Below are 12,744 nucleotides of genomic sequence, written 5' to 3'. Positions count from 1 at the left end.
AGAAAAACAATCTGATATGACAATAAACAGCAGTGTACAAATGTAAATGCTGTACTGAAATCTGTATTTTTAATTCAACTAATTAATGGAGTTATATGTCACATATTTATTTACTAATATATGTGTTTCATAATTATTATCACTTTGTATTTCATTTTTTTACATCCTTAGTTATTAATTATTTGTCAAGTTTTTAATTTAACACCTACATTAGTTAATTTGTAGTTTCGTTTCTGCCTGTTTGTTTACAAATCACTTGTGTATGTGTAAACAAAGAGCTAGAAGCTGCTAGGAGTTTCAAAGGCGCAACCATTAATTTTATTAGAGGGTCGTCCAGCAGGGGGCGATGGTGCACCTACACACTGTGAGAGCAGTAAAGCCAGAAGAAGAGCTCTTCCCCTCCTCCTCGTTCATCACCACAGGCTGGTATCTGGTAACATTGGCGGAATAACACCAGGAGAGCGTCTTTTTCTGGGTGTTTTTAAAGCTGCCTTTTGCTGAGGTGAAGTTTAAAGGCAGGCAAAATGTCGTCTTGGGTGAAATCACCTGCGGGTGGTCGGCGGCCATCCGGTAACCCGAACGGAAGGTGAGTTTCCAGGCTAGCGAGGTTAGCATTAGCTGCTAGCTCACAATAATATATAAACGTGAAACGCTGTCAATTAGCGGCCCTATAAACCGCCACCTGTGCTGTGTAGTGCTCCACAGCCGCGTGTGTTTCGGAGGGCAGCTCCATACCCAACCAGAGAGGAGAGGACCGAAGAGCTCAAGGATGCCCTGGACAGGTACCAGCCTCGGGCAGTCTTTTTGTTGTCGGCAATGGTTTAAAGTGACCAAAGCTTTATTATGAGTGATTTACTGTGCACCTTCACTTCTGTGTGTAGTGCTACACGTCACTCATGGTTTTGTTTTAGACGAAAGAAAATGCACCGTCTTAGTAAATAAAAACTGCATTTACAGCCCCCAAGTTGCCACAAGTCATATTTAATAGTTCCTTATAGCTGCCCTACTCTCTTTATGTCAGCACTGGGGAACATCTTCCTTCCTTCCCAGCCAGACTTTTCTTTCCTCCCTGAAGGTAAATCATGAAACAAATAATTCTAGGATCTTGTTTACAGGTTTAACTGGTTAGACCAAACTTTGAATGGAGCTCTCCAGTTTCAGTACACTTACAGTTTCAGCTGCCTAGCGAGGTTGTAGACTCATATTTAACACAGAAATCCCTTTTATTTGGGAAGTTCATAATTGCATGTGCAACAGGCAAAGCAGGTACTGATAGAAGCTTGGTAGTTTGGAATCATAGATGTAAAATGAACTAAAGTTACCTGAACATTTGTTTTTAGTGTGTGTTGTAAAACAGTTAGTGCTTAGTTAGAGTATATAAGCTGAAAGCAGCTGTTCTGAGCTCTGTGCAAACTGCACTGACTTTATTGCGGCCATATCACCAGGCTAGTATAGAAGTAATGTGTTACTGCTGCTTCCTAATGAGAAAAATATAGCACACTGTTCACTGTAGAGCATGTGCTATATGGATGGAAGAATTGGGGCCCACCTTTTATCTTTAAGTGAGGTGTCACAGGTGTGTGCACCTGGCTGTGGCGTTCCAAACATTTGTGACGGAATGGGTCATTCAAACGAGTACGCTGAGTTTGAGCGTCGTACTATAATAGGATACCGTCACTGCAACAGTTTCTTCTCTCCTACATATTCCACAGTCAACTGTAAGATGTGTTTTTGTAAAGTTTAGCAACCAGCCACTCGGTCACGAACGTAAAGTTAGAGAGTGGGGTCACCGACTGCGCTCTGACTCACCAACTCCAGATTTCCAAACTTCTCAATGAACAAATGTGCTGACATGCAACTGAAGTTTCAGGGTTTGGGTTCCGGCAGCTGAGCAGCTCCCGTGGGTCTAAAGTGTGGGTGATCCCATACTTTAGTCTCTATTCTGTACTTTGGGACAGAAGAAGTAATTTTACTGTCAACTATGACAAAATCAAGTATTTCAACACTTTAGCTGTGAATCCTTTGAAAGTGTGAATGTCACAATATGCTGACGTAATGTTTTAGTAAGACATCAGGAATACGGTGTTTGCAACAGTCTACTAATGTTTCTGTGTTGTGGGGGGGGGGGGAAGCTGTTTGAGTGAAACTTAAAACTTTGATGCACTGAATGTCGGACGCACAGGCTCCTTCGTGCACTTGCTCTCTGAGTCTCACTTTCAGAAAATCTATTTTTGGACATTTATATGCTCGTCATATTAAGGTGTCGTAGAGGAGGCATAGAAATACCTCCCATATTAAACTGTTATGACACTTTTCACTGCTTTTTTTCAGTTATGAAGAGCTAGAGCAAATCCAAAACTACAGTGGAAGTGTGAAGTACGAGGGCTACAAGCATCAGCCAAATGGTGAGATTTGTTTCTTTGTTTTGTCCGTATGAGCAAAATGGATACTCTTTACACAAGACATGTTTTTAAATACTCTAAAATCTTAATTACACATTTATCCAAAGAAGAAAAGAAAAGAGTGCAGTAATATTTTTGCCGCTTTTCGAGTCTCTTTCAACATCACCGTTCTCAAACTTCCAGCCAAACCAGAGGGTGGCACTCCAGCAGACAGACGTAAAACGCTGTATCAGAAGTTCTACAGACAGGTGCAGGAGGAGAGGAAGCCAGCCGACTGCGTGGTTCTCTCTGTTACCAAACAGTGCCTGTGAGTATTTATTCATTGCCAACAGAATTTGCTGGTTTATCCTTTACTATCAGCGTGAGGAGACTGATATCATTCAGTGTTTCCCCACACTCGGGCCCAAGTATATGTGCCGACTCATATTATCTTTTGTTTTTTTGTTTTTCTATCTTCTTCAGTCTTATATTAAAATCTTAGTTGATGCTAACAACCTTTCCCTGGCTGGTGTTTTCCCTACGGGTTGGCTTGCTGGCCAGATTACTGTTGTAGTGTTTCTCAGTGTCATTGAGTCAACTGCACCGTCTTGGACCGCAGCTGGCCACAGTAGTCGTCCTCCTGCTTTGGAGCTCTGCTGTGAGCTTTAGGGTCACTTTAATCAGAGCCTGCAGCAGATGGAGGACTGGTTCTTGTGCTGCTGTGCTAAGCTCACAGAGACCGCAGAACAAATGAGTGCTTCCAGCAGCAGCTGCAGACCATGACTGTGGAGTTTTGGTTCACTGCAGGATGAGACTTATTGGATGAAAGCTGTTTTAATGTGTCAGTAAGTATGAGGCAATGAAAGTGTTAGGAGCAGAAGGACTTATAACTCTGTATCAGATCTTATCCTTTTATTATCACCGTCAGTTTTTTGCTTGCCTTTCTTTACTTTCTTGGTGTGCTGTGCAGGCTGCAAATCGTTTCAGCTACGAGGCTTTGTTCACATTTAACGTGCTGTAACTTCAAATTTGTTCTGGTTACTCAAATTTAGGTTCTTGTTCCCTTTGGAAAGTCTTTTTGTTGATGTATTAACAGTGTTTCACACGCAGACCCTGTCTGTAAGTATTCATATAACCACATTTCCAATGCAGATGTCTGCTGTGAAGCTTTGTCACCATGGCAACAAACAAAAAAACAACAAAAACCAAAGTAAAAGCCCGCAGGTTATTTTGCACACGTAGTTTTCTTCCTGTGTTGTGTTGAATGATTGTCTGTTAAATTAGTTGTGATAACTGACAACCACAGACGTGAACACCAGGAAAAAAAACACCTCACTTTGTCACTCACACAAATACATTTACATAAAGTTGGAACAGCTGTTTGTTTTTGGTCTCTTGATCAGTCAGTAATGAAGATTGTATTCATTTATGCACAGTCAAAAAATGTCATGTAGCACATCTTTAAAATTCAGTGTTCAACTACACACTGATTTGCATTGAAGTACATTAACAGATACACACATGTTAAACATTCTTGAATACACCTTTCACATATCAAATGTGCCACTTGGATCACTTTCTGTTAAAATACTTTTTATTTTATGCTTTTGAAAAACTGCCACAGTTGTAACCCAGTAATCAATCAATCAATCAATCAATCAATCAAACCTTTATTTGTCACATGCAAGTTTGCACCTGCAGTGAAATTGGACCCCCCCATCCCCCGACCATGACATTCTACACATGGTAAAAGTCTAACAGAGTAGCGGTCAAAGCACCCTAAAAAACTTGCACTCCTTATGCTCTGCAAGATTGCAACATCATCAGTCAATTTTCACACACTTCTACACTAAAAGCAACGATTAATTTGAATCACAAATATGGCCGCTTACGCTTGATTTAGGCTATACTCCTGTGTTGAATGGCACGGCCATGCACCCTATACTGGGTATACAGACGTGTCCAAGAAGACTTGCTGAAGTTCAAACTGAGCATCAGAATCAGAGAGAGTGCTGATTTTAGGGGACACATTTAATGTGGAATCGTTTCCAGCACCTTGTTGAACTTGCAGGGTGTACTTAATAAAGTGTCCTACTAGTATAGTCACAAGGGTGTCAACCACTGGAATTGGTTCAGCACAGGAGTATAACTCAAGCTAACTATGAGACTCAGTTGATACAGATGGACTGGCAGTTATAAAATGCTTATTGATAAGTATAAATTGATGCAGCACTTTATTTGACTTTCTCAGTATCCCAAAGACACTAGGAAATACTAGTATTATAATATTTACGGTACAAACATCTCATTAAGAATAAACCCACAATACAACACTAATCACACCTATGAGAGATTTGAAAATCTGTGTTAGCTTCACATAAAACACTGTTTTTGTTGGGAAAGCACATTTTAAATGAAGGAGTCACCCTTTGCTCCGTCACAGATTTAACTCGGGGTATCTCCTATACGAGGTGAGTCGCTTAATATAGAAATGTCACGTTAACAAAGTGTTTCTCTTCCTCTCAAAGGGATTACCCCAAATCGCTAAGCCAGTGCTTGCAGGAGCGTGGCCTGTCAGTGGAAATGCTCTACCTTCAAGCGGAATCGGGCCTGACCCGGGCCCTACAGGATGTCCGAGCAGAAGGCTCCCCCTTATGTATTCTGGTGGAGCAGACAAACGTAGCTCTGTCCTCCTGCACTGTTATCATATTCTCAGAATCCCTCAAAAGTAAGTTCGTACCCCTCGTATTCCTTCAAACTTACCAAACCATCCCTTTTACTAGGCTCAGTTCAACAGTGTGTAGATTCCACATCTTTAAACACGAGGTCTAAAACAAATTTCTTGTAAAACCAAATAAATTAAAAAGACACACTACCATTTAAAAGACCACTATCTAAAGTTACACAAAGCTACAGTTCTTCAGTCATGCATGCATTTAAAAACTGTGCCGAGTCTATCATATCTACATGTTAATAGCTGGATCTTGGCAAACGATCCTTTGGCTAGCACATGCATATACTTCACACAACAATACATGACAATACATCCCAAAAAAACCAAACCAAAAACTAAAAAACGGTCAATTTATTACAACATGTGTTTCATTTTATGGGTCATCAGTTCTGTCACTAACTGGTATCTTAAACCAAATAACAAACCAGACCAAACCAACAATCAGACTTCTTTGGAAGACGACACAAAGGCAACGTTGTAGCTACCATTCAGACTATTTGTTAGCTTACACACCAGCTTCACTTCATCTTTGATTTTTGTGCGATAACTTGAGTGTTACGCTTAACAAAAACAGATAAACCAAATCTGTATTATTATCAGACGTATGCACGATCTGTGCCAGGTTGGTACTCTCCGATGGGCTCGTCCTCAAGAAGTCGTACATGTTCGCAAACGCAAGACCCAGGCTTGAGGTCAGGTTCAGCTGCATATGAGGTGCAGTCGAGACGTTTAGCAACACAGACCATAAAAGTATTTCTGTGTCACCTCAGTCCTGTCGGAACCAGATGTACCAAGTGTCGCAAAACTACAACGTTTCAGCTGAAACTTCATTTCAGGGAGGACAGAAAATTCTCAGGATGGTGTGAAGTAGGGCTGCCACAAACAATTATTTTGATAGTCGACTAGTCACCGATTATTTTTGTAATTAGTCGACTAATCAGATCATCATCCATTGGACAGAAAACGTACAGCTTATTGCACCAGCAGCATCTGCTCTTATATAACTATCATCAGCTTACAGCTTGAAGCGTTTCAGGTATGTGCTAACTAAAAATAAAGACAAGATGATAGTTTATTCAACTTTTAATGAAATTTGCAGATTGTCTCGGTGGAGTTTAATAAACTCAGTCGTCTGCGCTTTGCTCCCTAAAATATAACAGGACACCGGAGTAAATTCTCGACCATCTCACACTTCTGTTTAATCAGTTTTCTGTTTGACGTTTGTTCAGCTGTGTGAAAACCACCCAGGGGATTAATAATTTTATTTTATCAAATCTAATCTAATCTAATAACTTTAATCTCAGCCAAACCGATTTACTCAGGAACAAATAAAGGTCTGTCATCTTGGTTGTGGGCAAAAGACCTGGAACTGACAAATAAAGGCTATCTCATCTCATCTCATCAACAAATAAAACACTGAAAAAAGCCAAACAATAACATTTTTAAGTTATCTAAGTGACTTATATATCATGTTTAACCTGAGTAGCGAAAGACGGCGGTGGGTTTGAAAACGATTAGCCGGGAGTCCGGTGTTCTCACGGCTCTAGTGACCCTTGAGCTCCCGGCTAACTATCGAGCTAGTAGGTAACAGACGTCTCCGAAAACGTCGGCACGCTTTTGAAAATATGTGGTGTCTTGATAAACTGAGCAGATATTTGAGGTTTACGCAGCTACATTCTCACCTGAAAATATGTTAAACGTTTATTTTGTGACCCAGAAAGATTAATAAGAGTAATATTAAAACTAACTAGCTGCCGCCATTGCTGGAAACTGAGCTGGGCCGCGCTATGAATTCTGGGATAGGTTGGGCCACGAAGGATACACCCGACCCATCCTTCAAATCTGGGGAAATGAAGGACTCATTTGGAGGCCGCATTTGGAGGCGTCTTTGAATTTGGACAGCCTTCGTCCCGTCGCTGTAACACAATCTGCCTACAAATGCAGCCTCCGAAGGATGCAGCCCCTGAATTTGGACACAGCTACGATACCGGACACAGCTGCTTCTTCTTCGGGGTTTAACGGCAGCTGGCATCCTTGTACATGCAGTGCTGCCATCTTCTGTTTCAGTCCGTTATTACACTCTTAAATCCTACTACTTATTCCTGCGTCTTTCGGGATCTTCCAAAGCTTCAATTGATGCGTCGACTACTAAATTAGTCAATTAGTTGATAGTCGACGTAATCGTGACTAGTCGACTAATCGTGGCAGCCCTAGTGTGAAGATTGTATACAAATCCTTTCACAGTTCCACAGGGGCGTGTATCACAGTTCAGCTGACCCAGTTTTCTCCTTCGAACTCCTACGGTCGAACTGCATTTTCACATCTGAACCTGGGAGGCAGATTTGCTGTGAATGTCAAAAGGAGACCGTGACCATGTTCCTGATGCCTGTGGTTTCTCAAACTGAGAAATTTTAGGTCGAAGCTGAACAAGCAGCACTTTTTAACAGAGAGTAATCCTCGACTCCAAAGCCTGACCTGAACTTAGTATCTGATCTGATGCAGATCCAGGCTCTAAATATGATCACGAGGAGGAAACTGGCTACATTTAAATCAGTTATGGTTTTATGGACCTTTATGATCTAACCTCGTAACTGTGGGGATTTTCATTTGATTTTTTTATCTTTTGTATCCTCCTGGACGAAACGTGCGGCCAGTTTTACAGAGGCATGACCCAGGCTCTGGATAAAATCAAACTCAAGTTGTAATAATGTGCAGTTTGCTTTAAATCTGCTTAATATAACATTTTATGCTTTATTAGCACACATACACGACCTAATCTTTATAACACAAATGTTAAACACATTGTTAGGTGAATTCAACCAAAATTAGATCAATTCAACAAAAACAATTGTCTGTCCTCAGAAACAAAGCTGAAAAAGCGTCACCATTCATTATATTTAGAATAAAATGTCTGGATGCACATTTAGATAAATTCAGTACTTATTAATCAGGTTGTATTAAAGTTACTGATAAATGCACGTATTTGCACAAAATGCATGTCCCTCAGTGCCACACATCCAGCAATCCAACACCACCCCCACCCCCCGAAGCATTACTTACCAAAATACTCATTTAATCAGCTGGTCCCAACATTGACATCAAAACGATCTCAGCGCGAGCTGAAAGGAATCTTTTTTCACCTCTTTCTCCCACCTCAGCCTCATGACACTTCACCGTTACCGTTCCCTTTCCCTCCTCAGTCCATCGAAACATGCCCAAAGACCAGGCCATGGACTTTGTTCTAGCAGAGTACAACCGTGGACTGGCTAAAGAGCGACCCCCGAGGGACCCAGCAGACATTGCAGCCGAGGCGTCGCAGCTGCTCGATGACTTTCTGGATCGAGAAAAGATCGCGCGCCACACCGTTCCCTCTGAAACACGTCAGCTCCTCGTACTGTTAGCCGAGGGTGTCCATCTGTACCCCGAGGAGTTGGAAACCATCTCGGAGTACGTGCGCTCTCGGCAGGACCACGTACAAGGTGAAACGATTACACAGCAGTTCCTACAGAAGCGCTGTTTCAGCTTTGACTTCTTGTAACAGCTTTGCTTTGTCCTTAGGTCATATCTCTGTTTCACCTGCGTTTTATCTCTTTAGCTTCCAACAGTGAGGGTGAGAAAGGGATCATGTTACCTCCAGGGTTAGGGAAACCACCTCCTCTGCTTCCGACTCCATCTGGGCCACCACAGCCTCAGCCTGCATCTTTAACAGGGGGGCCCATGGGAGACCACGCCTCACCTTCACCTGTACCCCTCTTGCCTTCACCAGGTTTGGGTTTTCCCTCTTTGTATCTTTTTAAATCTATCAAACCTTTAATGCTGTGGGGCTGTGAAGCATGATGAAAAGTCCTGGTGTCCTACTTTGGTGAGAGTGCTAAAACCTACCACGGCATTGCTAATCATGAACAGCTAGAGGCTGATTTGCTTCTTTTTATTTATTTTTAGTCGCTCATCCCAAAACCAAACCTCCTCCGCTGCTCTCCTTGCATCGTCTTCCTGGTCCGTCGTTAGGGGGCCCAATTGTCCGAGGTCCCCTGTCGTCACACATCCCTTACGGCGGTCCCGGTGTGCCTCGTGGGCCCCTGCTCCACCCTCCTCCTGTGTTCCACCCAGGCCCCAGAGGTCCCACTAGAGGAGCCCCTCCCACTTTAAAGAGCGCTCGCCCTCCACTTCTGTCGTCTCCAGGTTGATCTTTGGTTTCTTTTGGGGTTTTTTTCTTTCTTTTCTTAAACTTTTGTCCTAAAGTCGTGTTTTTTGCCTCTTTGTTTTCTCAGGTGCTCCTCTTCTTCGTCAGAGTGTCCCCCGGCATTAGGAAATGAGACACACACACACGCACACAAATTTGCAGGTTATGAACAGTGCATCACTTCATGTTAGAGCAAAAGCATCCTTTTTTATGTTTTTATCTAAATTTAGCTGGAAGATAAAAATGAAAGTTGATGTTATGTCTTCATCTCACCCCCCCCCCCAAGGCATCGGTGCCTTTTTTATGTTTTGCCCGTCAGCAGTTTGGATGTTAGGGTCTGTAACTGTTGGTGAGTGTTGCACAGGTCCATCAGGTAGTTCGTTTAGCTGATTGCACAGAAATACAGCCACGCAGTAATCTATACCCAATCACGGCTGCAACAGGACGTCTTCTGTATATAAACGCCAGGAGCCTACTTGCTTTGTACAGTTTTTCAACATGGTGCTTTAAATTTCTCAAAGTTTCTCTGGACAACAGATATTTCACTTTATAATGGTTTGTTCTTCGGAGCCGTATTTCTGGTTCAAATATAACTTGATTCATGTGTAATTTTATTTGTGCCACAGATGAAAACGGTCACTCTGAAGGACTCTGTATGATGCATGCAGTATCTTCATGGCAGAACACAAACACATGTATTTGTTAAATTGCATTTCCTGCACTGTGCACAGTAAAATCGCTGTCGTGTACAGTACATTTCAGTAAAATAATCGTCCTTGTGACGTTGGAATTGCAACTGTCAGCTTTGTTTTGTTACCCAGGCTTCTGACAGAGTCCTTCTATCAAAGCACAAGACTAAGCTCCAACTATTTCCCAGCATAAATGAAAGAAATGCGACTCTCTTCATTATAAATCCAGTGACCACATATTTTCTAAATGGCAGGGCTGATGTGAGTAAGAAGGCTCCACAGGTTTGGTTACACACTGTGGGTTTCAGCCTTTAAGCTTAATATCTGTTAAATATGTGATGCAGGCAGAGCACACGAGTCAAACAACTACTTATCATATGTGGCTTTTTTTGTCATTGCTAGAATTTCTAGCACACTGTTGTTTTGTTGCTAATATTTATTAGCATTACTGAAAAGCATTTATCTGGTTAAGAAGCCTTTTTCTGTTGGAGCCACGGGAGGCTGAGGCCTCATAAAGACAAACACTTTGCTTCGCTTTTGTAGATACTGTAAAAATGTTTCTTTTTCTTCATGTTTTTGAACCACTGTATGCTTTTCCCTTTGCTGTGCGGCGTGCTGATGTTGAACAGGTTTGGAGTCCCGATTATATTTTCAAAGAAAACATTTATAAATGTTTTGAGACGTTTTTCTTTTATTATGAATTAAAATGAACATCTTGATACAAGTTCACCAAACTGATGCATCTTTCTGTAAGAGTCTGAATAGATGTTAGTGCTCAAATTCCTAACATATACGTATTGATCAATCTATTTAAGTGAATAAAACATAAAAGTGAACCCTTTGTGTATTTTGTACAACGAGCTGCTGCAGCAGCAGGTGAGGCCTGGACAGGCTTTGGTTTCGCTGCATCAGTTTTTAAAGTTGTATGACGATTTTTTTAAGCTCCAGTTGACGCTCTCGCCTGGATGGAGATTTCTGGACTCATTTTTATTTCCATACTGGAAGCTTGCCTGAGCTTCTGTACAGTAACACACAGTAAACAGCTTCCAGGCTTCATGGTAGCGAACTGCATATTAAGTGGCACAGAAGTAGTTGTGTATATTTGTATTGGTGATTTTCTGTCGCGTGTTTGCTATAATGTTCTTTTGACATCTTTTAGTGTAGTTTTAAACACCAGAGTCTCGACTTTGCTCTTTTTATACACAGTCATGTTGCTGACCTGTTGCCAGTTGTTCCAGCTGTTTGTTTTTACTGCCACCTGCTCGTCTAGCCTTTGTTTATCAGTTTATATATGTTCATATATTCTACTGTGAACAATCAAGATTATTATATATGGTTTTAATTTATTTACAGTCCTGTGCAAAAGGTTTCAGGCAGGTGAAAGGTGCTTTCAGAAATATAAACGATTGTTTATTGGCCCCAAATGTATTCTGCAGCAGGACAGCGACCCAAACACACAGCCAAAGTCATGAAGAGCTATCTTCAGCGTAAAGACTAACAAGAAGTCCTGGAAGTGATGGTACGGCCCCCACAGAGCCCTGATCTCAACATCGAGTGTGTCTGGGATCAGAGACAGAAGGATGTGAGGACGCCGACATCCACAGGAGATCTGTGCTTGATTCTCCGAGATGTTTGGAACGACCTACCAAGATTCTTCATTTGTCACGTACATGGTTATAAAATGGTAAATGGCCTGCATTTGTATAGCGCTTTTACTCAGTCCCTAAGGACCCCAAAACACTACATCCAGTCATTCACACACTGGTGATGGCAGCTACATTGTAGCCACAGCCGCCCTGGGGCGCACTGACAGAGGCGAGGCTGCCGGACACTGGCGCCACCGGGCCCTCTGACCACCACCGACCTTCTGATTAGTGGCTGACCTGCTCTGCCACCTGAGCTACAGCCACCCCTAATAAAAGTACAACACGCAGGTGACCTGATACGCTCGACTGTGCAAAAAGAGAGAGAACATATTCAGTGAGTGAGTTACATACATTATATAAATAAAACAATCTGAGACTGTGCATTGTGTGAGTGGGGTGTTAAAGTGTGCTGTAGTGAAGCCAGAAGGCTCAGCCGTGATATGAGAATGTGGTAACAATGACAGGAGAGAAGCTCCTCTTCAGCCTCTCTTCTTGCTCGGGTGGTGTTGCACCTTCTGCCTGATTGCAGAAGTTGGGACAGTTTATTGCTGGGATGGGACGGATCCTTCAGCATCTCCTGGTGTAAATGTCCTGTAGCGAGGGGGGGAGCAGCCCTGCAGCAGCGTTCTGCTGTACGGATAACTCTGAAGAGCTTTTTGGTCCTTACCAGCCGTGTTCCTTCAAAAACTGTGTGCCAGTGTACCTAGAACAGCGGTCCCCAACCCCCGGGCCACGGACCGGTACCGGTCGGTGAGTCATTTGGTTCCGGGCCGCGAGAGTGAGACTCGGGTGTGAAATGTATGGTTTTTATCGGTTTTCAGCGTTATTTTGTTATCGTTTTTTCACGTGTGTTATGAATAAATCTTATTTTTTTCAGTACCGGTACCAGTTTTATTTTGTTGTATTTATCCGCGACACCTTAAAGGCCGGTCCGTGAAAATATTGTCGGGCACAAACCGGTCCGCGGCGCAAAAAAGGTTGGAGGCCGCTGATCTAGAAGAAGGCCAAGGCTGCTCACACCAAATGTGGATGTGATTTAGATTTCTCTTTCTTTCATTCTCTGCATTTTGTTGATTGATGAAAATAAACAACGCTTTTGTTTTTGAAAGCA

The 12,744-nt window shown here is 42.3% G+C and overlaps 1 protein-coding gene across 1 annotated transcript; it reads left to right on the top strand.

Annotated features, from left to right (window-relative positions):
• Nucleotides 1-381: 381 nt before the first annotated feature.
• LOC146382205 (uncharacterized) lies at nucleotides 382-12,744 on the top strand. Its single transcript, XM_084932666.1, has 9 exons — nucleotides 382-586; nucleotides 696-782; nucleotides 2,332-2,405; nucleotides 2,586-2,709; nucleotides 4,910-5,109; nucleotides 8,316-8,594; nucleotides 8,711-8,881; nucleotides 9,058-9,297; nucleotides 9,387-12,744. The coding sequence occupies exons 1-9, from the start codon at nucleotides 525-527 to the stop codon at nucleotides 9,422-9,424; spliced, it is 1,275 nt and encodes a 424-aa protein (XP_084788792.1). The 5' UTR covers nucleotides 382-524; the 3' UTR covers nucleotides 9,425-12,744.

This window comes from Perissodus microlepis, chromosome 7 (genome assembly GCF_051167445.1).
Source record: "Perissodus microlepis isolate ML-2025 ecotype Zambia chromosome 7, ASM5116744v1, whole genome shotgun sequence".
NCBI lineage: Eukaryota > Metazoa > Chordata > Actinopteri > Cichliformes > Cichlidae > Perissodus > Perissodus microlepis.
Note: the sequence above shows the minus strand (reverse complement) of the source record. Positions and strands in the feature narration are given on the sequence as shown.